The sequence below is a fragment of the Salmo salar genome, chromosome ssa14 (genome assembly GCF_905237065.1).
Source record: "Salmo salar chromosome ssa14, Ssal_v3.1, whole genome shotgun sequence".
Classification (NCBI taxonomy): Eukaryota; Metazoa; Chordata; class Actinopteri; order Salmoniformes; family Salmonidae; genus Salmo; species Salmo salar.
In genome coordinates, this window is record NC_059455.1 from 11,231,089 (window position 1) to 11,254,820 (window position 23,732).

Genomic DNA, 23,732 nt, shown 5'->3' on the forward strand with positions numbered 1-23,732 from the left:
CTCTGTCACGTCTGCTCAGTGTGAACCTGCTTTCATCTGTGAAGAGCACAGGGCGCCAGTGGCGAATTTGCCAATCTTGGTGTTCTCTGGCAAATGCCAAACGTCCTGCACGGTGTTGGGCTGTAAGCACAACCCCCACCTGTGGACGTCGGGCCCTCATACCACCCTCATGGAGTCTGTTTCTGACCGTTTGAGCAGACACATGCACATTTGTGGCCTGCTGGAGGTCATTTTGCAGGGCTCTGGCAGTGCTGCTCCTCCTTGCACAAAGGCGGAGGTAGCGGTCCTGCTGCTGGGTTGTTGCCCCCCTACGGCCTCCTCCACGTCTCCTGATGTACTGGCTTGTCTCCTGGTAGCGCCTCCATGCTCTGGAAACTACGCTGACAGACACAGCAAACCTTCTTGCCACAGCTTGCATTGATGTGCCATTGATGTACCTGAGCCACTTGTGTGGGTTGTAGACTCCGTCTCATGCTACCACTAGAGTGAAAGCACCGGCAGCATTCAAAAGTGACCAAAACATCAGCCAGGAAGCATAGGAACTGAGAAGTGGTCTGTGGTCCCCACCTGCAGAACCACTCCTTTATTGGGGGTGTCTTGCTTATTGCCTATAATTTCCACCTGTTGTTTATTCCATTTGCACAACAGCATGTGAAATTTATTGTCAATCAGTGTTGCTTCCTAAGTGGACAGTTTGATTTCACAGAAGTGTGATTGACTTGGAGTTACATTGTGTTGTTTAAGTGTTCCCTTTATTTTTTTGAGCAGTGTATTTTACCAGACTGAAGATATTGGAATCTGGATTAAAGATTAGATCATGAAGGATTTATCGCATGGCTAAACATGAGCCACTTATATTACTTATTGGATCAGGATTTTTGTTTTTGTAAAATGACAAATGAAGCAAACTAGAATCTAGCTTTAATAAAAACTTTATTACAAGAACTTTATTACAAGATAGCATACGTCAAGGGTTTTATTTGATAGTCATTGGATAAAACAGCAGAAACGGGAATGTTAATAACTCTGACCTGACTTGCGTAGGATAGTGACACAGTCGAACCAGGTCATCACAATGGCCAGGCCAGCGGTCATAGCAACTAACCGGGCCTGTCCAACATCCAAACGTCAGTCACTTTTCAGTCTTAACCCATTGACACTCAGCCATAAAGAATAGAAGGATATGGATATCATATTACACCAAGTACAGCATGGGCTTTACAGCACGAACTCCACATCACTCTGGATGCACTTAATTCAACAATATCACTGGGGGCCACGAGGAAAAGCAAAGTCATTTTCAATGCATAAGCCTGGTCCGAACATCATAGTAATTCAATTTACTTTTAGTTCGCTAAGACTTTTGCCTAAAACATCAATTCACTTTGCAATATGTTAAAACCTGGGGGCTGTCATAAAGCGTCTCCGAGTAGGAGTGCTGATCTAGGATTGGGTCCCCCCGTCTATATAACCATATTCATTATGATCTAAAAGGCTAAACTGATCCTAGATTGCCACTCCTAGTCAGACACTTTACAGGCCCAGTATTCATAGAGGCACATACAGTAAAAAAAACACCAAGGTATGTCTCCTTCATTGGTTCAGGGCTACAGGATGACTGGGAAGGTCACAGTGTCATGTATTTCAGTCATAACCAGTCGTTTCAACACAACGACACTTCAGACTGGGTTAAGAGCTGCATGCGAGGGAGTAGGAGAAAGAACACAGTCAATGAATCCTAGCAATAAGGAAGCATCTTTATGCTGCTTTTCAAAGACTATCGTTTAAAGATATGCCAATGTTAAAATGACAACCACTAGATTTTTTTTTTATTACAGTTTTAGCTGTATGGCTCCACGAAAGACAAGAGAGCTGCTAACTTTCACAGTAAGTTGGCCTTTCCCACTCGTAACGCGGAGCCACAGTAAGTAACAAGCTCAACCGTTCATGAGTGGTTTTAGCGGAGGCCGAGTGCAAAGACTTGGCTATGACAGTACTGAGGAGCAGCAGCAGCTTTTGGCTTTCTCAACCTCAAAAAAATAATAAAGAACAATGGTGAAAAGAGTTATTCTTCATTTGGTGACTAACTAGCATGGTCTATTCCAATAGAATGGAACAAATGAATCATGAGCAATATGGAATATTAGAAAGAAAATGTGTGTAAATATAAAAATGTAATACTGCTTAGATACAAAAAAATAAAGATTTCAAAATGATCCCAAGTAGGACTGAAATAAACTAAATATAGTGGCAAGCAGTATGAGACAAGGACCAGTTATCTTGCCCTTGTTTTCGCTCCCTTCTCTTCTGCAATCCCTCCATCCATCTCTGGTCAAGCTCAAAAAACAGCTGGAAAACCTGCAGGGAAAGACAAAAGTGATACATAAGGACTTGTACTTCCTAATGTTGGATTTATACGAATTCAGACTAAAAAGGGACCAATAATTCTGATTGAGTACATCTGATGCCATCGGAAAGTATTCAGACCACTTGACTTTTTCCACAATTTGGTTAGGTTACAGCCTTATTCAAAAATGTATTAAATAGTTCCCCCCCCCCATCATTCTACACACAATACCCAATAATGACAAAGCAAAAACAGGCTTAGAGATGTTTGCTAAATCATATTAAAAAAAAACTGAACACATTTACGTAAGTATTCAGACCCTTTAGTCAGTACTTTGGTTTTAGCACCTTTGGCAGCGATTACAGCCTTGATTCTTCTTGGGTATGACGCTACAAGCTTGGCACACCTGTATTTGGGGAGTTTCTCCAGTTATTCTCTGCAGATCCTCTCAATCTCTGTCAGGTTGGATGGGTAGCGTTGCTGCACAGCTATTTTCAAGTCTCTCCTGATATGTTCGATTGGGTTCAAGTCCGGGCTCTGGCTGGGCCACTCAAAGACATTCAGAGACTTGTCCTGAAGCCACTCCTGCGTTGTATTGGCTGTGTGCTTAGGGTCGTGGTCTTGTTGGAAGGTGAACCTTCCCCCAGTCTGAGGTCCTGAGCAGGTTTTCATCAAGGATCCCTCTGTACATTGCTGCATTGATTTTTCCCTCGATCCTGACTAGTCTCCCCACCCCTGCCGCTGAAAGAAATCCCCACAGCATGATGCTGCCACCACCAAGCTTCACCGTAGGGTTGGTGCCAGGTTTCCTCCAGACGTAACGCTTGGCATTCAGGCCAAAGAGCTCAATCTTGGTTTCATCAGAATCAGAGCATCTCCTGTTTCTCATGGTCTGAAAGTCATCAGGTGCCTTTTGGCAAACTCCAATCGGGCTGTGATGTGCCTTTTACCGAGTGGCTTCCGTCTGGCCACTACCATAAAGGCCTGATGGAGAGGAACTTTAGAGCTCTGTCAGTGACCATCGGGTTGTTGGTCACCTCCCTGACCAAGGCCCTTCTCCACCGATTGCGCAGTTTGGATGGGCGGCCAGCTCTAGGAAGAGTCTTGGTGGTTCCAAACTTCTACCATTTAAGAATGATGGAGGCCACTGTGTTCTTGGGGACCTTCAATGCTGCAGACATTTTTTGGTACCCTTCCCCATATTTGTGCCTTGACACAATCCTGTCTCAGAGCTCTAGGGACAATTCCTTCCACCTCATGGCTTAGTTTATGCTCTGACATGCACTGTCAACTGTGGAACCTTATATAGACAGACAGGTGTGTGCCTTTTCAAATCATGACCAATCCATTGAATTTACCACAGGTGGACTCCAAACAAGTTGTAGAAGCATCTCAAGGATGATCAATGGAAACAGGATGCAACAGAGCTCAATTTAGAGTCTCGTAGCAAACGGTTTAAATACTTATGTAAATAAGGCATCTTTTTTACTTTTAGTACATTTGCAAACATTTCAAAAAACTTTTTTAATCCATTTTAGAATAAGGCTGTAACGTAACAAAATGTGGAAAAAGGGGTCTGAATACTTTCCTTAGGCAATGAACAAAAATAAAACTCAACATGTAGCGTCGGTCCCATGTTTCAGGAGTGAAATAAAAGTTGCCAGACATTTTCCATATGTACATATGCTTCTAAGGAGCATTTCTAATCAGTAATAAAGCCATTTTGTGAGGAAAACCAAATTCTGTTTGGCTGGGCCTGGCTCCCAAGTGAGTGGGCCTATGCCAGGCGCACCCATGGCTTGCACCTGCCCAGTCAAGTCTAGTAAAAGCTGCAAGAGCAAATGTTAACCCCCCAAAAATAAAAACACTACCCTCCTGCGACCAAAAAATAAGAAAATCCCAAAGAAGAAGTTTGATAACCACCCCAGCCCCCCCCCCCCCAGTAAATTGCGATCTGTGCAGTTGTGTCACACCATGATGCCACAGATCTCTCAAGTTGAGGGAGCGTGCAATTGGCATGCTGACTGCAGGAATGTTCAGAGCTGTTGCCAGAGAATTGAATGTTCATTTCTCTACCATAAGCTGCTTCCAATGTCATTTTAGAGAATTTGACAGTATGTCCAACCGGCCTCACAACCACAGACCACGTGTATGGCGTTGTGTGGGTGAGCAGTTTGCTGATGTCAACGTTGTGAACAGTGTCCCATGGTGGCAGTGGGTTATGGTATGGGCAGGCATAAGCTACAGAGAACGAACACAATTGCCTTTTATCGATGGCAATTTGAATGCACAGAGATACTGTGATGAGATCCTGAGGCCCTTTGTCGTGCCATTCATCCACCACCATCACCTCATGTTTCAGCATGATAATGCACAGTCCCATGTGGCAAGGATCTCTACACAATTCCTGGAAGCTGAAAATGTCCCAGTTCTTCCATGGCCTGCATACTCACCAGACATGTCACCCATTGAGAATGTTTGGGATGCTCTGGATGGACATGTATGACAGCATGTTCCAGTTCCCGCCAATATCCAGCAACTTCACACAGCCATTGAAGAGGAGTGGATCAACATTCCACAATCAACAGCCTGATCAACTCTATGCAAAGGAGATGTGTCGCGCTGCATGAGGCAAATGGTGGTCACACTGTAGTTTTCTGATCCACGCCCCAACTTTTTGTTTTGTTTTTAAAAGGTATGTGACCAACAGTTACATATCTATATTCTCAGTCATGTGAAATCCATAGATTAGTGCCTAATTAATTGATTTCAATTATTTCCTTTTATGAACTCAGTAAAATCTTTGACATTTTTGCATATTGCGTTTATATTTTTGTTCAGTATAGTAATAAAAAAATATATACCACCTATCAGACACTTTTATCCAAAGAGACTTACCGTAGAGCGAGTTCAAATCATTTTTGTGTGTATTTTGATTACTACAGGTGTTGAACCCACAACCATGTCATTGCACACGCTTACCAACTGAACCATACAGGTCCACAATATACATTTGAGTTTTCATAACACGGGTTTGCTGTGTTTAGTGTCAAAATGGACGTGTTGTTCTTACCGTGGTGAGTGTCACACATGCTGGCCGTCTCCCGCTCCATCAGGCTTAATCTGCATCTGGGCCTGCATCTTGGTAATCATCTCCTGCATTCTCCTCAGCTGCACAGAACAAATAAACATAACATTAATACCAAAACTCAGAACACTGACTACCTGGCTAAACACCCCCTCCACATGGAATAAACTTACTGCAGTCCAAGTAAGAGTGAGGCTATAAGAGGTAATGTGAGTGGGCTATTCAAAATAGTGATATTTGAATGGAAGCATACTGTATAAGGGTAGTGTGAGTGGTAGGTGGTGAGGGATATGAATGCTTAGCTATCCTACCTCAGCCTCCTTCTCCTGCAGGATCATGTCCTTGTCCATTTCCTCCGGCTCCGGTCCCTTCCTGTAACACGGACACAGGTTTGTTGAGTTAGGCTCTTTAGGCTGAAGGCACAATCATTGGGGAGACCTGCAATAAATATCCACTGGAAATCTCATACATTTCAAGTTATTATATAGTTTGTGCATTCAGAAGAAAATACAGTATGCAAAAGCATATCATTGTCATTCATAAAATCAGCAGAAAGGTGGAGGAGTGAAAACTCATGTGCATATGGGGTCTCCGGAAGACAGTTTGGTAAATCCCCACGTCTGGTGGTTGCGTATGTGGTGCAGTTTCTAGCTTTCTAGTATTTAAGCAGACGTGACGAAAGCAACACTTTGAAAGTAGAAAGAGCCAGAGGTAAATTAGTGATAGAGAGAAAGAACAGATTGGGGGGGTAGAAAAGTAGAAAGCTAGGTGCTAATGTGAAAGAGGGCAAGCTGCAGAAGCAAGAAGAGAGCAGCAAGGTTGGGAGACGGGGAGGATAATGGTACCTCCCCCATTGAAAACAGTACCTCCAACAGTCCACTCAGAGGATTGGACAGACCAGACCATCATTGGGCTGAAGGTGAGCCAATAGGAAGGCAGTAAAATCTCTCCCTTCTCCTGGATTGGCTATAGAGGAAGGTCTCAAAGAATCCAAAAGGGTCCACACTCCTAGAGTTAAATGATACCCATACTACTACTACAAATACAACCTATAACCAAACTATATACTGGTTAAAACCCATAGCCCACTACAAAATAAAAACATAAAGATAAAAAAAAAAAATTGCTCACGGACTATACATGCCTAACTCAAACCCACTACCAAGGTCAAATTGCTGTATAATGTACATCCAAAATTATAAATAGTTTTTCCAACTTAAAATGTTTTTATTTTTTTTTATTTTTAACAAAGTAATATTAATGAACACATGGAGATTTACTTTCAAAGCTGACTATCACCTAATCACTTCTTGATAGACATTAACACAAGATAAGTGGAACTGGCTGACTCTTTGAGACATTGTATTAGTTACCCATCAATTGTCTTAGCCAGATAAGTCAATCAAATCCAACAAAGCCACATATGAGTCTTGTGTTACAAATGTCTCAACACTGTATCAACCTGCTCTGTTATATTCAGCTGTGTATGTGGCATTAAGCCTTTCTGTGTCTTTGGTTGTATATTATATTACTGCGTATGGGAAGTTTTGGGGGCAGGTAGGGTACAGAAAGGCAAGCAGACAGACCGGTACGTACGCAGGAGACAGAACGTAACCATGAGAGGACAACCTGCCGCCTCGTTTGAGGCGCTCCGAACGGAAATTCTCGTAGTGTAGGTCCTGGGTCACCTCCTGCAGGTCCTGCATGTGGGTGCTGTAGATGGATAGGTGTCAATCGATCAATCAAGCACTAAACCAACCACTCAACTCAAGATCATCATAAGCGAAACACCAAGCAGTATGTGAGACGGGACAGCCACTGCTCATGACTGACATTTAATGGATTGACAACATATTATACAACTGACACAGCTTTTGTAGTATAAGCCAAATCAACCATAAACACACAAAAAAAAAAATAATAATAAAAAAAAAAATATATATATATATATATATATATATATATATATATATATATATATAAAATCGCCATTAGCCACTATTTCAGGTCAGGATTCTCAAGCTGCTATTCAAGTCTAATATATGAAGAAACCAGAGCGAGCCCCTCCGGGGATATGACCCAGTGCAGGCCCTCGCTCTCCCACCCACTCACATGAGCATGGTGCGTAGCTTGAGGAAGTCGTTGTGCTCGGGGTTCTCCACCTCCACCACGCCCCAGGGATACAGGCGACCCCGCACCTTCTTCCCCTTGGCCTCGATCTGCTGGTTGGAGCCAACCACCGCAAAGGGAATACTGGCCTAGAAGGAGGAGAGAGAGCAGGTGCTGACGGTCAAAACAGATAGCATGTTTGCGATGGTGGTGATTGCATACCATTCTGAGCTTATTTGTAAAGTTGCATGTTTGTTTTTTTAAGTTGGAACTTCCTTTGCTAGGAACTTTCAGGAACAGTAGTAAAAGTCTCAAAGAAACCATGATCGATTTCAATTCTGGCCGCCAAAATGATTGACAGCCTTGATAAAAGATGACAGGGGGAGTTTAGCATGTCTTGGGGGTATAATCATTGACCCTCTAACTTTCTCATTTATAATTATTCACCATTCATTCAAGATTATTCGTAATCATAGTAGGATCAAAATTAAGGTAGAAGTGTTTAGAAACATTCTATTCTTAATTACAATTGATGTGACCACAAAATGACAAGACTATTTATCATTAATTTCTATTCGGCACAAAATAACTCTGAAACACAACCAAAAAGAACTGCGAAGAGTCACAAGCTTGATGTAGTCAAGTGCTAGGAATATTGGACCAAATAAACTTTTGACTACTTTATTTATAAGAATCTTTAGGGGTGTCAATTGACACCAACCTTTTTGAGAGAAAATATTACTTATTAAACAAAACCTCTTTCTCTGAACAATTGTACTAGTATAAAATATAATTTCAGAATTTTTGATGTGCATACAACATAGAGCAGTATTAAAATGATTTATTTGATAGTTATTATTGCTCATCTTTATCAAGGATTCCAATACTTTCAGACCCCACTGTATGCTGAAATGACAATTGGGGTTCAGAATCCTTAGGTAGGCAGGACCGAGTCTAGAAAAGGAGGTGGGGATTACTTTGAGAATCCTTGTCTGCTCCTTGAAGTCTTCGTCCTCGTCAGACTCCGCGTCGGGGAGGTGGTATATCTTGATGCCGTGCTCATCAATCTCATCCAGAATCTACAGCCACACACAGGAATATAGAGGATATATACATAATTTGGGCTATTTACTTACGCTGCGTTTTACTATTAAATTGAATATACAGTACTTTATTAATTCACAGAGGGATTATTTACATACAGGCAGTCAGTCCATGGGTGCAGCTGTATCATATGAAAGGAAGACCACTACATCACTTGCGCGAGACGTTCTCCCATTATATACTTTTGAGAATCAGGTTGAGCTAACGTCTCCTACCCTGCGCTTGAGCCTCTCCCTCTCTCTCAGGGTGAGCGTGTCGGCCTTGGCGATGACAGGGACCACGTTGACTTTGTTGTGGATGGCCTTCATGAACTGTACATCCAGAGGCTTCAGCCTGAGAGAGAGAGAAAGGAAGAGCGCGTAAAAACTGGAAAGTCCACAGGGGGGGGGTACTCGGTTAATTAAAAAGTACATGTTGAAAATGTGTGTATACCCATGGCCTAACGGGGAGATGAAGTAGAAGCAGCAGTGAACGCGGTTGTCCACGATGTGCCGTCGGTTCAGACCGCTCTCGTCGTGGAGATAGCGCTCAAACTGGTCGTCGATGTAGGCGATGATGGTGCTGAAACTGGAGGAGAAACGAGAAGCAGCAGCCATTAGAAAAGCCAACCCATATAACACCGTGTGACATGAGTAGAGCAATGGGAACTGATATTTTAGATATAGGGGTGTCGAGTTTCTGCCACGTCCAGAAACTCATGCAAAACTAAGCTTAAACTTTTAAAAAGTAAACTATCCCTTCAAATTTTAGAAAAATTTATTTTTAAAACTATAAAAATGTTAGTTCAACTATATTCCAACAATAACAACCATTTCCATGTTGGACAAAAAGAGGTCATGGGCAGTGGCCTACCAGTCCTGGCTGTTGATGGCGTCGCCGTATCCGGGTGTGTCCACCACGGTGAGGCGGAGCTTCACCCCTCTCTCCTCGATCTCAACCGTAGATGCCTCGATCTGAACTGTGCGCTCAATCTTCTCTGTGGGACAAAAGTAAAAGGAGACCAGGGGGAGAGGAAAAGTTTTTTGGGTTTTAGATTTGAGATAGTCTTGAGGCCACTGATTAAATGAGGGGCGATTTGGTGTAATTTGTTTAAAATGACTCCCATTAGGTTACGCAGGAAGAAATTAGGTTTTGATAGTTATTAGAAAGTTTGGCCTTTGTGTATATATATATATATATATATATATATATATATATATATATATGTGTGTGTGTGTGTGTGTGTGTGTGTGTGTGTATAACCATTACCTGCTGCTCCGGGGATCACTCTCTCTGGGTAGAGATCCGTAAGGAACAGACTGTTGATGAGGGTGGACTTCCCCAGACCAGATTCACCTAAACAGAACGCACAGAATCATCAATATAAAAAAAAAAACATCATCCCATCATAAAAAAAAAAGAGACAAAATCAAATAGTCTGTTCTATCGTGCCTGTAAGGCAATATACCTGTTCATAACCGATTACTTTTGAGTCTACGAACCACAAATACTACAAGAATCTACAATTAGGTGTGTGCAGGGTGAACTTTTTCCACAAAATACCCAATATAACCAGGTAGTTGGGCAATGGGCACAGTACATTTGCAGCCAAGCATCTTCCTACACATTAGGCCTTTCATAGTGTGGAAAATGCATTAAGCTCACAGTAAAACAGGACAAACATTTTCCTTAGTCCTAAATGCAACAGGCTCAAGTGAAGGGTCGCTGCTTCCCCAATCAAAAGCCCTGGATTAACACAGAGGTACGTGCTAAACTAAAGGACAGAGCTACCGCACACAAAAGGTCAATTTAGGAACAAGGTGAACAATATTAGGAACAAGGTTAAAAACCTATTACACCGGTTCCGACGCTCAATGCATGTAGCAGTGGCTACAGTCCATTACGGATTACAAATGTAGACCTAGCCGTGATTTATTCAACGATGCCTCTACCAGACAAACTCAATGAATTTTATGCACGCTTTGACAACAAACAAAAAAAACACCAAACCGCGCACGAGGGCCCCCGCCGTCCTAGAGGACTTGGTGATCTCGCTCTCCGAGGGCAACATGACTAAGGTTTAACACTCCCAAAGCTATGGGGCCAGACAATATTCCAGGGCACCTACTCAGAGCATTCGTAGTCCAGCTGGCAGGCATCTTCAAACTCTCCTACCACCCCAACAGATCTACAGACGATACGATCTCAAATTGTACTCCACACTGCGCTCTCCCACCTAGAGAAGAGGAATACCTATGTGAGAATGCTGTTCATTGACTACAGCTTAGCGTGCAACACCATAGTGCCCTCCAAGCTCGGGACCCTGAGACTGAACACCTCCATCTGCAACTGGATCCTGGACTTCCTGACGGGCTGTCCCCTGGTGGTGAGAGTAGGCTCACCCTCAACATGGGGGGGCCCCCCGGGGTGTTTAACCACAACTTTGTGGCCACGCACGACTCCAAATCTATCATCAAGTTTGCTGATGACACGATGGTAGTAGGCCTGATCAACAACGATAAGACAGCCTTCAGGGAGGAGGTGAGAGAACTGGCAGTGTGGTGCCAGGGCAACAGGATGATGACTACAAAAAACAGGGGGGTGCACACCCCCATCTACAGGCCGCAGTGGAGGGTCAAGAGCTTCAAGTTCCTGTGTCCACATCACTGAGGACTTAACATGGTCCTCTCACACCAGAACAGTCGTGAAGGCACGGCAACGCATCTTCTCCCTCAGGAGGCTGAAACGATTTGGCATGGCCCATCAGATGGCACGGCAACTCCACCGTCTGTAACAGAAAGACCCTATAGAGGGCGGTGCGGACAGCCCAGCGCATCACTGGGGGTGAGCTCCCAACCAGTCAGGATATACATGCCAGGCGCTGTCTGAGAAAGGTCTGGAAAATTGCCAAAGACTACTGCCACCTGAGACATGGACTGTTCTCCATGCTTCCGTCTGGCAGGCAGTCCTGGTTAATCAAGACTCAGAGAAACAGACCCGTAAACAGCTTCCATCCCCTGGCCATAAGACTGTTAAAGTGCTAACAACTACTGATCTCCCTCTCCCACAGCCTATCCACACACACAAAACTCCTCTACACAAGACGCCTTCGTCCAATGACTGTGTAATGTAATGGAACTGAGAGTCACGATGAAAGGCTAGAGAGAGTGTTTATGAGACCCGTGTTAATTTTCTATAGTGCCTGCTACCAGAAGTTGGTTATTATTAGTGGTTGTGCATGGTTCAGGCAAAACAAAATGTAACTTTCATAGACTAGACTTGAAAGCCAGATCAGTGATTGCAAAAAAGCAGGTTAACTTCTCTAGGCTTGGGGGCGCTATTTTCACATCCGGATGAAAAGTGTGCCCAAAGTAAACAGCCTGCTACTCAGGCCCAGAAGCTACAGTGGGGGAAAAAAGTATTTAATCCCCTGCTGATTTTGTACCTTTGCCCACTTACAAAGAAATGATCAGTCTATAATTTTAATAGTAGGTTTATTTGAACAGTTAGAGACAGAATAACAACAACAAAAATCCAGAAAAACACATGTCAAAAATGTTATAAAATTATTTGCATTTTAATGAGGGAAATAAGTATTTGACCCCTCTGCAAAACATGACTTAGTACTTGGTGGCAAAACCCTTGTTGGCAATCACAGAGGTCAGACGTTTCTTGTAGTTGGCCACCAGGTTTGCAGACATCTCAGGAGGGATTTTGTCTCACTCCTCTTTACAGGTCTTCTCCAAGTCATTAAGGTTTCGAGGCTGACGTTTGGCAACTCCAACCTTAATCCCATAGAAAATCTGCGGAGGGAGCTGAAGGTCTAGAGACTGGCTAGGCCACTCCAGGACCTTAATGTGCTTCTTCTTGAGCCACTCCTTTGTTGCCTTGGCCGTGTGTTTTGGGTCATTGTCATGCAGGAATACCCATCCACGACCCATTTTCAATGCCCTGGCTGAGGGAAGGAGGTTCTCACCCAAGATTTGACGGTACATGGCCCAGTCCATCGTCCCTTTGATGCGGTGAAGTTGTCCTGTCCCCTTAGCAGAAAAACACCCCCAAAGCATAATGTTTCCACCTCCATGTTTGACGGTGGAGATGGTGTTCTTGGGGTCATAGGCAGCATTCCTCCTCCTCCAAAAACGGCGAGTTGAGTTGATGTCAAAGAGCTCCATTTTGGTCTCATCTGACCACAACATTATCACCCAGTTGTCCTCTGAATCATTCAGATGTTCTTTGGCAAACTTCAGACGGGCATGTATATGTATTCTTGAGCAGGGGGACCTTGCGGGCGCTGCAGGATTTCAGTCCTTCACGGCGTAGTGTGTTACCAATTGTTTTCTTGGTGACTATTGTCCCAGCTGCCTTGAGATCATTGACAAGATCCTCCCGTGTAGTTCTGGCCTGATTCCTCACCGTTCTCATGATCATTACAACTCCACGAGGTGAGATCTTGCATGTAGCCCCAGGCCAAGGGATATTGACAATTCTTTTGTGTTTCTTCCATTTGCGAATAATCGCACCAAATGTTGTCACCTTCTCACCAAGCTGCTTGGCGATGGTCTTGTAGCCCATTCCAGCCTTGTGTAGGTCTACAATCTTGTCCCTGACATCCTTGGAGAGCTCTTTGGTCTTGGCCATGGTGGAGAGTTTGGAATCTGTTTGATTGATTGCTTCTGTGGACAGGTGTCTTTTTTACAGGTAACAAGCAGTGGTTAGGAGCACTCCCTTTAAGAGTGTGCTCCTAATCTCAGCTCGTTACCTGTATAAAAGACACCTGGGAGCCAGAAATCTTTCTGATTGAGAGGGGGTCAAATACTTATTTCCCTCGTTAAAATGCAAATCAATTTATAACATTTCTGACATGCGTTTTTCTGGATATTTTTGTTGTTATTCTGTCTCTCACTGTTCAAATAAACCTACCATTAAAATTATAGACTAATCCTTTCTTTGTCAGTGGGCAAACGTACAAAATCAGCAGGGGATCAAATACTTTCTTCCCCCACCGTAGGATATGCATATAATTGGTAGATTTGGATAGAAAACACTCTAAAGTTTCTAAAACTGTTTGAATGATGTGAGTATAACAGAATTTATTTGGCAGGCGAAACCCCGGGGACAAACCATCCAGGATTTTTTTTTTTTTTTTTTTTAGGTCACTCTTTTCAAATGGGTTTTCATTGGGAATCTAGAATTCTAAGGCAGTTGCTTGCAGTTCCTATCGCTTCCACTGGATGTCAAAGGTCTTTAGAAATTGGTTGATGTTTTTCCTTTGTGTAATGAAGAAGTAGCCCTGTTCAGAACGAGGGTCAAGTGAAGTGTACCGTTTGATAGAGGCGCGTGACCTGAAAAGCACGCTCCACTTTGTTTTCCTCCGGTATTGAACGCAGTTTATCCAGTCTTAAATTTTATCGATTATTTACTTTAAAAAAATTGTTGTATTAGGAAAGTTGTTTGAAATGTTTGGACAAAGATTACAGTTAACTTATGAAATATTTTGTAGTCATGTTGCGCGAGTTGGAACCGGTGTTTTTCTGGATCAAATGTGCTAAATAAATGGACATTTTGGATATATAACGACGGAGTTAAATCGAACAAAAAGGACCATTTGTGATGTTTGGGACATATTGGAGTGCGAAAAGAAGCTCGTCAAAGGCATGAATTATATCGTTATTTCTGAGTTTTGTGTCGCGCCTGGCGGGATGAAATATGATTGTCTGTGTTTGATGGGGTGCTGTCCTCAGATAATAGCATGGTTTGCTTTCGCCGTAAAGCCTTTTTGAAATCTGACACGGTGGCTAGATTAAAAAGAAGCTCAGCTTTAATTTGGTGTGTTGCACTTGTATTAAAGTTATATTTTGTTTTATAATATTTTTTGAATTTGGCGCTCTCCAATTCACCGGATGTTGTCAAATCAATCCCGGGATTTGATTAACGGGATTTGAGCCGTAAGAAGTTAAATACTTATGGTAATATATACATGTAAATAGGGCTGGGCTGAAATTTTTTTAACTTATTGGCGATTTCACAATGTAGATAATTTTTTTTGTGTGTTTTTTTTTTATGTTCTCTCTAAATAGGCCAAAGCTTTGTTACACAATTAAAGATCAATACACTGCATTTCAAGCAGCTGGAATAATCTAATGAATTTAGGGCTTGTAAAATTATATCTAGGCTAAATATAAGCCTTCAACCTTAAGACCCACAAAAAATTATTAAATAAATATTAAATAGTTTAAATATTCCTCAACCAGTCCAGTACTCCTGCACATTGAATAAGGTACTGGCACTGAAATTTACAGTGCCTTTGGAAAGTATTCAGACCCCTTGACTTTTTACACATTTTGTTACAGGCTTAAATAAAAATCCTCAGCAATCTACACACAATACCCCATAATGACAAAGCGAACGCAATTTTTTTTAAAGGTTTGCAAATGTATTAAAAATAAAAAATAAATACTTTTACATAAAGTTCTCAGACCCTTTGCCATGAGACTTGAAATGGAGCTCAGGTGCATCCTGTTTCCATTGATCATCCTAGAGATGTTTCTACAACTTGGAGTCCACCTCTGGTAAATTCAATTGATTGGTCATAATTTGGAAAGGCACACACCTGTCTGTATAAGGTCCCACAGTTGACAGTGCATGTCAGAGCATAAACCAAGCCATGAGGTCAAAGGAATTGTCCCTAGAGCTCCGAGACAGGACTGTGTCGAGGCACAGTTCTGGGGAAGGGTAGCAAAAGATGTCTGCAGCATTGAAGGTCCCCAAGAACACAGTGGCCTCAATCATTCTTAAAATTGAATAAATTTGGAACCACCAAGACTCTTCCTTGAGCTGGCCGCCCGGCCAAACTGAGCAATCAGGGGAGAAAGGCCTTGATCAGGGAGGTGACCAGGAACGCGATGAGCTTTAGAGTTTCTCTATGGAGATGGGAGAACCTTCCAGAAGGACAACCATCTCTGCAGCACTCCGCCAATCAGGCCTTTATGGTAGAGCGGCCAGATGGAAGCTAATCCTCAGTAAAAGGAACATGACAGCCCGCTTGGAGTTTGACAAAAGGCACCTAAAGACTCTCAGACCATGAGAAACAAGATTCTCTGAGCTGATGAAACCAAGATTGAGCTCTTTGGCCTGAATGCCAAGCGTCTTGTCTGGAAGAAACCTGGCACCATCCCTACGGTGAAGCATGGGAGGCAACATCATGCTGTGGGGATGTTTTTCAGCTATAGGGACTGGGAGACTAGTCAGGATCAAGGGAAAGATGAACGGAGCAAAGTGCTGAGAGATCCTTGATGAAAACTTGCTCCAGAGCGCTCAGGACCTCAGAATGGGGCAAAGGTTCACCTTCCAACAGGACAATGACCCTAAGCACACAGCCAAGACAACGCAGGAGTGGCTTCAGGACAAGTCTCTGAATGTCCTTGAGTGGCTCAGCCAGAGCCCGGACTTGAACCTGATCAAACATCTCTGGAGAGACCTGAAAATAGCTGTGAAGCAATGCTCCCCATCCAACCTGACAGAGCTTGAGAGGATCGGCAGAGAAGAATTGGAGAAACTCCCCAAATACAGGTGTGCCAAGCTTGTAGCGTCATACCCAAGAAGACTCGAGGCTGTAATCGCTGCCAACGGTGCTTCAACAAAAGTACTGAGTAAAGGGTCTGAATACTTATGTAAATGTGATTTCACTTTATTTTTAATAAATTAGCAAACATTTCTAAACCTGTTTTTGATTTGTCATTATGGGGTATTGTGTGTAGATTGAGAAAAAAAACAATTAAAAAACATATTACAAAAAATAAGGCTGTAAAGGAAAATAAAAAAAAGGAATAAGTGAAATGGTCTGAATACTTTCCAAATGCACTGTATATACTTGCATTCTCGTGTATTTAACTGTCATCGTAGTTCTTGTGTGGTTTTTATTCGTATTTGTTATTCTGTTCTCTATTCAGCAGCAGCAGCAGAGGCCTGTCCAGTGCTGAGCTGCCCCTCAGGCACACATTCCCCTCTGGTTTATTTTAAGGCAGAGGGATGAGTGTACAATAGGGCCCCCCTCCTCCCCCACACAGACATGGAGGGAGAAGAGAGAAAGGACAACCATTTCACACAGTTAAACCAGAGGACCCAGAGACGCCCAGCCTTCATCCGTTTATTTAGAGGCTGGACTCACAACAGTGACCTAAACATGGGGCCTCTGACATGATCCTACACATATCCCACTCTCTCAGACACAAACACTCTGGCACACATGTATGCTGGACTTACATAAACTCAAGTTAAAAACTCTAAAGGAAGTGAAGCGATTTGGAACAGTGGTTACTGACAAATTTTTAGGGAGGGTGGGAAATGTAATTTGTGAGGAGAGGCTGCATTTGTCAACTAGCTAACTGTCCGGGCACATGGTGAAATAAGTCACATTCCATTCTGTCGACAGCATGAAGTGATAGCTTAAATGCTTAGAACAAACAAGGCCTAATACCAGTTGTTTCTGTTACAGAAATATAAAATGTTAGCCTTTTTTCTTTGCCTATCCTCCCAACTCAAAATGAATCAAGGAAATGCATAGTCGGTTGTCACAAAACCAGTATTGCGATATTCGGAAGTATTGTGGCAAAGAAACAAAACATGAAGCTGATTTAATTTCTTGAGGAAAACAGTCCTAATATTAGAAACAAACAGCATTATTTTGTCACCTAGAGTCACATATTTATTTTGCAAGCTATAGAACTCACAATTATCCATAAAGTAGGTTTTTATAGGACCATAGAGTTTAGTCTAATTCCTGTTTTATTTTTTTGCCATGGAAAACCTGGTATCATAGTATTGTGATAATGGTATCGTGATAACTCTATTAATGTGCATTGCTTGCTGTTATATTCCTAAGATGGTTATGATCTGACAAAGCTGTGTGAACATTATCATTTTGGCACACATTCCCCTTTGAGAGCCAAAACTCATCTCTACTGAAAGTGAGGAAAAAACTGCAGCAAGAAAATGGCTGACACTCACCGACAAGCAAAGACACAAAGTGGTTTTGTGCAAAGCGCAAACAACTGGTGTAGACGTTCTGTCTAAGGCTAGATACTACATACGAACAATACAATACTCTCAAAACAAAAACACCAGACATTACTTAAGTTCCAAATATCATGACACTCACCAACTACCATGAGGGTGAACTCAAAGCCCTTTTTGACCGACTTGCGGTGCACCTGGTTGGGCAGATTGGCAAAGCCCACATACCCCGGGGTCTCTGGGTTGGTGAACTGACCCTGCTGTAATACATGAGACAACAACATGAGCATCTGAGTCATTCAACTCAGGAATACCATAATTTTAACTTTGGCATGGCCATGTAAATCAAAGCAGCAAAGATTAAAACCAGCAATTAGGCCTCTACTCAAAAGAAACAGCTGTCCACGAATGACCTTTGGGTGAGGTGACTTTGTCTTGTCTCTGCCATCTCTTTGCAAAAACATTATTTCCTGCATTCCAGTGTTTATGACCCTAACAGGCCTGTACGTAACCAGGGAGAATGTGCAGTCTAACCAAAGTGTTTCAAAGTTATACCTAAACCCATCTTTTCAGCTTATAAAACAGATGTAAGGAAGGAGCATATATTACATTACATCTAGAGCGGCAGATAGCCTAGTGGCCAGTAACCGAAAAGTTGCTGGTTCAAATACCCGAGCAGACAGTGAAAAATATATATCAATGTGCCCTTGAGCAAGGCACTTAACCCTAATTTACTCCAGGGGTGCCGTACTACTATGGCTGCCCCTGCAAAACAACATTTTACTGCACATGTGGTGTATGTGACAAAATATTTGTTTTCTCTATAATATAGCTAGTGTTCTCATTTCAACCCAGGTCAAGGCACAACAGTGAGTCATGAAGAAAGCAGCTGCCTGGAAGCTGGCAGCATCTGCTAGCGTGACCATGCATTCTGTAATTAAGTCTGTCTCTGGTAAAATGACTATACACAATATTTGCATCCTCTATGCTCAATTGTTTTTTTACTCAATGTCTGCAATGGTTTAATTCTAATAAATCCTGATTTTCCAAAGCAGATTCACATCCGGTTTATATAGGCCTAATCAAAATAAGCTCCCTCTGACATTATTGGACAGCCTGAGAGTATTACTTAGATTAAATAAACTGAGAGGAAGCAGCATCCTGTTATACTGGGTCGGGAACGTACCTTAATTTTTTCAGCCTGAGACATTTTGCACTCTTTCAACCTGCCAGAGAACAGAGAAAATTACATGTCAACTGTAATGAAGTACTCCTGTTTTTTAGCAGAGCATGCAAATACTATATCAATAGGCCTAGCTATAACTTGAAGAGAATGACGAGTGCACACTAACAAAATGGAGGATACCCTACCAACATGATTTAGAGGACCGTGAGACAGGAAGTTTGCTTTCGGCTCAATAACGACTTTCCGAAAGAATATCTAACCACAAATAACTGACAGCCTTCCCTTCCAAAGACGTTGTTACGCGCTTTCACTTCACAGATGCATGTACACAAGTTGGTTTTAACTTGAACTCAACTTTCCATTCTGTTCATTTATTTAGTTAGCTAGTGATTTTTCTATTACAGTATACCTAAAAAAAGTTTGAAGCGATAAAACTTCCTACAGTTAGTTAGCGCATGAACTGCTCTCTGAACTTTTATTTCTTCAACGCCGAGCAGTGGAAGTCTGGAAAAAACTAACGTTAAGTGTTGAAAGCGCTGTCCCAAAGAATGAAATACAACTAAATATTGCAGTTACCTTAAATATGCCTAGTTAATTTAACGCTAATAATATCACAAAACATGATCTTATCAACACCTTCAAGCTAGCTAGCAAACAAGTATTTCAAACCGGGCTGTGTAGACAAACTGTAAATACTGTTTCACAGGGTTCAAATGGTAGCTAGCCAACACTGACTATTAAACCGGTGAGGTGTCTAAACGCAAGAGTTGAAAACTAGCCAACTAATTAGCAAGTAGCTAGCTACTTTGCTAAAAGCTAGCTTGGCTAACAAGCTATTTGGGATGCGGTAGAAAGTTAAAGCAACGTCTTATTCAACGAGACAGTTAAAAATGTCATGAAGATGGCTAATAAATACAATATTTACCGTTTCGATTGTCACTGAAAGAAAACCGTGTGGGTTGGGTGCATAAATACAGTCATTGGTTTGGAGGCCGGACTGGCGAACGACACCTCAAATTCCGGATCTTCTTCAGCACAGGGACCAGAATGCATTGGGCGTTGACTGTCCTCAAATTAGTCCTCTAATAATGAATTGATTTTTCTTATCAATAAACTGAACACATGTAATTCTACTACCAACGATTTTCTCATCACCGTCATCGCCAACTATCATCATACAGCACTTCACAAACAATCTAAACTCATCATGAGGCTTGCATAGCGACATCCATCCCCACCACATTGCGACAAACGCTTTTACTGGCCCCCCTCTTGACAGCAGAGAGATAAACACATTTTTATCGTTGAGAGTTAATTTCGTGCAATTCTACACATTTTGCCATGCGGTGTAGAGAAAATGTTTCCATTTTAAAGCATGTTTGCCGAAATTCTATACATTTTGCCATGGGGTGGAAAGAAGATTTAGCAAATTTATAACTAATTTCACATAATTATATTAATTTTGCCATGCAACTTGGTCTCATACACTAGATGTTACATAGTAAAATAAATCCAGGTCTCATACAGTAGACATTACATAGTAAATGTAAATCCAGAACATACACATTAATATAACATGTTTATTTTGATATGGTTACATAAGACAGGTTACTGAAGGCAAAAACAAAAGGAAGATGGGAGGGTGTGTGTGTAACACGGACAACGTTTGCATTTTAGCAACTTTGCAACTACTTGCTACTTTTCAACTACTTAATGTTAGCTAACCCTTCCCCTTTTAGCTAACCCTAACCTAACTCCTAAGCTTAACCCTAACACCTAGCCTTGCTAACGTTAGCCAGCTAGCTAACTTTAGCAACAAATTTGAATTGTAACATCATACGGTTTGCAAATTCTTAACTTATTTTTTGCTTTGCTAATTCGCAACATATTGTATGAAATTGCAATTCATAACATATTGTATGAATTGCAACTTGTAACATATCTTACAGAATGGATGACAGACATCCACAAATTATTACAAACCATACGAAACATAACAAAGTGTAATTAAAGGAGTATTCTGGTTTTACTTACAAAATAATACGAAATGCTCTGAGAACAGGTTGTGCCATAGGACAGAGAGGAAAATTTGCTTTGTTACAGCTAATGTCCTGCAATTCTACACATTTTGCCATTGGATGGTGAAAAATGTTAGCAGTTTTTAATATGATATCTGAGTGAGACTGACAAACATAATCAATGGGGGCCCTCCAGACGGTAATTTAACCATGATAACCAAATTTCAAAATTTTACCTTGTGTATTTTACTATTCTAACTCGCAACAGTAAATTGGAACCACGACTGAGTTCCAATTTTTTAAAATAAAATTTGTTCTGGGCCTTCAAAATGGGGTGCGGACTGCCAGTTGCCCATCTGAGGTAGAAAGCAATTTCAAGTAAAATCAAGTCCAATTTTATTGGTCACATACACGTGTTTAGCAGATGTTATTGCGGGTGTAGCGAAATGCTTGTGTTTCTAGCTCCAACAGTGCAGTAATATCTAACAAGAAATATCTAACAATTTCACAACAATACACACAAATCTAAAGTAAATGAACAGGATTAAGAATATATAAAAAAATATATATATATATTTACCCTTTATTTAACCAGGTAGGCCAGTTGAGAACAAGTTCTCATTTACAACTGCGACCTAGCCAAGATAAAGCAAAGCAGTGCGACAAAAACAAGAGTTACACACAAACGTACAGTCAATAACACAATAGAATATATATATTTTTTTTTTGACAAGCAATGTCAGAGCGGCATAGACTGAGATACAGTAGAATAGAATACACTACATACATATGAGATGAGTAATGCAAAATATGTAAACATTATTAAAGTGACTAGTGTTCCATTATTAAAGTGGCCAGTGATTTCAAGTCTATGTATAAAGTGCAGCAGCCTCTAATGTGCTAGGGATGGCTATTTAATAGTCTTATGGGCTTGAGATGGGAGCTGTTTTTGAGTCTCTCGGTCCCAGCTTTGATGCATCTGTACTGACCTCGCATTCTAGCAGGGTGAACAGGCAGTGGCTCAGGTGGTTGTCTTTGATTATCTTTGGGCCTTCCTGTGGCATCGGGTGCTGTAGGTGTCCTGGAGGGCTGGTAGTTTGCCCCCAGTGACACGTTGGGCAGACCGCACCACCTTCTGGAGAGCCCTGTGGTTGAGGGCGGTGCAGTTGCCGTACCAGTCGGTGATACAGCCCAACAGGATGCTCTCACTTGTGCATCTGTAAAAGTTTGTGAGGGTTTTAGGTGCCAAGCTACATTTCTTCAGCCTCCTGATTTTGAAGAAGCACCGAGGAACTTGAAGCTTTCCACCTTCTCCACTGCGGTCTCTAAAGTTTGAATAAAACTGTATAGTTGGCTACGATGATATCTAATAGGATTGATTATGGGCCTACTAATAATAATAATACTAGCCCATTATTTAAAAAGAACATTAGGCCCATAGGATAATAACACTGCCATTATAGCCATCACTAGGCTCAGAATAGTCTGTGGAAGGTGGGCCTAGGGCTCATACACATGTAATTAGATAGGCTACAACAGAACAACAGCATTGAATGTATTTCTGCACAGGCCTGCATAGGCCTATGTATTGGTCTACCTGTGCCATCATGGGCTGGAGTCCGTTCTGCCAAGCCGATTGTCTGAAGTCAGCACAACCTGCCAAGGTATGTCTTCTTGAGTCCCCGGTAGTCAATGCACGGGCGCAGGGTCTTGTGCTTTTTCTCCACGAAGAAGAACCCTGCGCCGGCGGGAGAAGAGGGACGGATAAATCCTGCAGCTAGGGAGTCCCCAATGTAGGTCTCCATTAGAGGTCGACCGATTATGATTTTTCAACGCCGATACCAATTATTGGAGGACCAAAAAAGTATTTCATATACCTTTGACTATTGGATGTTCTTATAGGCACTTTAGTAATGCCAGTGTAATAGTATAGCTTCTGTCCCTCTCCTCGGCCTTACCTGGGCTCGAACCAGGAACACATCGACAACAGCCACCCTCGAAGCATCGTTACCCATCGCTCCACAAAAGCTGCTGCCCTTGCAGAGCAAGGGGAACAACTTCTCCAAGTCTCAGAGTGAGTGACGTCACTGATTGAAACGCTATTAGCGCGCACCCCGCTAACTAGCTAGCAATTTCACATCGGTTACACCAGCCTAATCTCAGGAGTTGATAGGCTTGAAGTCATAAACAGCTCAATCCTTGAAGCATTGCGAAGAGCTGCTGGCAAATGCACGAAAGTGCTGTTTGAATGAATGCTTACAGGTCTGCTGCTGCCTACCATTGCTCAGTCAGACTGCTCTATCAAATCATAGACTTAATTATAACATAATAACACACAGAAATACGAGCCTTTGGTCATTAATATGGTCGAATCCGGAAACTATCATTTCGAAAACAAAACGTTTATTCTTTCAGTGAAATACGGAACCGTTACGTATTTTATCTAATGAGTGGCATTCCTAAGTCTAAATATTGCTGTTACATTGTACAACCTTCATTGTTATGTCATAATTATGTACAATTCTGGCAAATTAATTACGGTCTTTGTTAGGAATAAATGGACTTCACACAGTTCGCAATGAGCCAGGCGGCCCAAACTGCTGCATATACCCTGACTGCTTGCACGGAACGCAAGAGAAGTGACATAATTTCCCTAATTATAAGAAATTCATGTTAGCAGGCTAACTAAATCGGCAGGTTTAAAAATATATACTTGTGTATTGATTTTAAAGAAAGGCATTGATGTTTATGGTTAGGTTTGGTGCAACGACAGTGCTAAATCATCACCCGTTAAGCGAAGTAGGGTGTGATTCGATGACAAATTAACAGGCACCGCATCGATTATATGAAACGCAAGACACGCTAGATAAACTAGTAATATCATCA

General features: G+C 42.0%; 1 protein-coding gene across 3 annotated transcripts; it reads right to left on the minus strand.

Annotated features, from left to right (window-relative positions):
* Positions 1 to 916: 916 nt before the first annotated feature.
* Positions 917 to 20,051, minus strand: LOC106568816 (septin-2B). 3 transcript variants are annotated; one of them, XM_014139487.2, is made up of 13 exons: positions 19,754 to 20,051; positions 18,829 to 18,868; positions 17,788 to 17,902; positions 9,897 to 9,983; positions 9,501 to 9,624; positions 9,081 to 9,215; positions 8,864 to 8,981; positions 8,522 to 8,623; positions 7,548 to 7,693; positions 7,032 to 7,148; positions 5,747 to 5,807; positions 5,421 to 5,518; positions 917 to 2,358 (listed from the first exon to the last, which is right to left on the minus strand). In XM_014139487.2, exons 2-12 carry the CDS (start codon positions 18,850 to 18,852, stop codon positions 5,432 to 5,434), a joined length of 1,116 nt encoding a protein of 371 aa, XP_013994962.1. In that variant the 5' UTR covers positions 18,853 to 18,868; positions 19,754 to 20,051; the 3' UTR covers positions 917 to 2,358; positions 5,421 to 5,431. The 3 variants fall into 3 exon arrangements, with proteins under 3 accessions (XP_013994962.1, XP_045549823.1, XP_045549822.1); XM_045693867.1 differs by having other exon boundaries at positions 7,065 to 7,148; positions 19,754 to 20,050; XM_045693866.1 differs by lacking the exon at positions 19,754 to 20,051 and adding an exon at positions 19,014 to 19,265.
* Between the last annotated feature and the right edge of the window lie 3,681 nt (positions 20,052 to 23,732).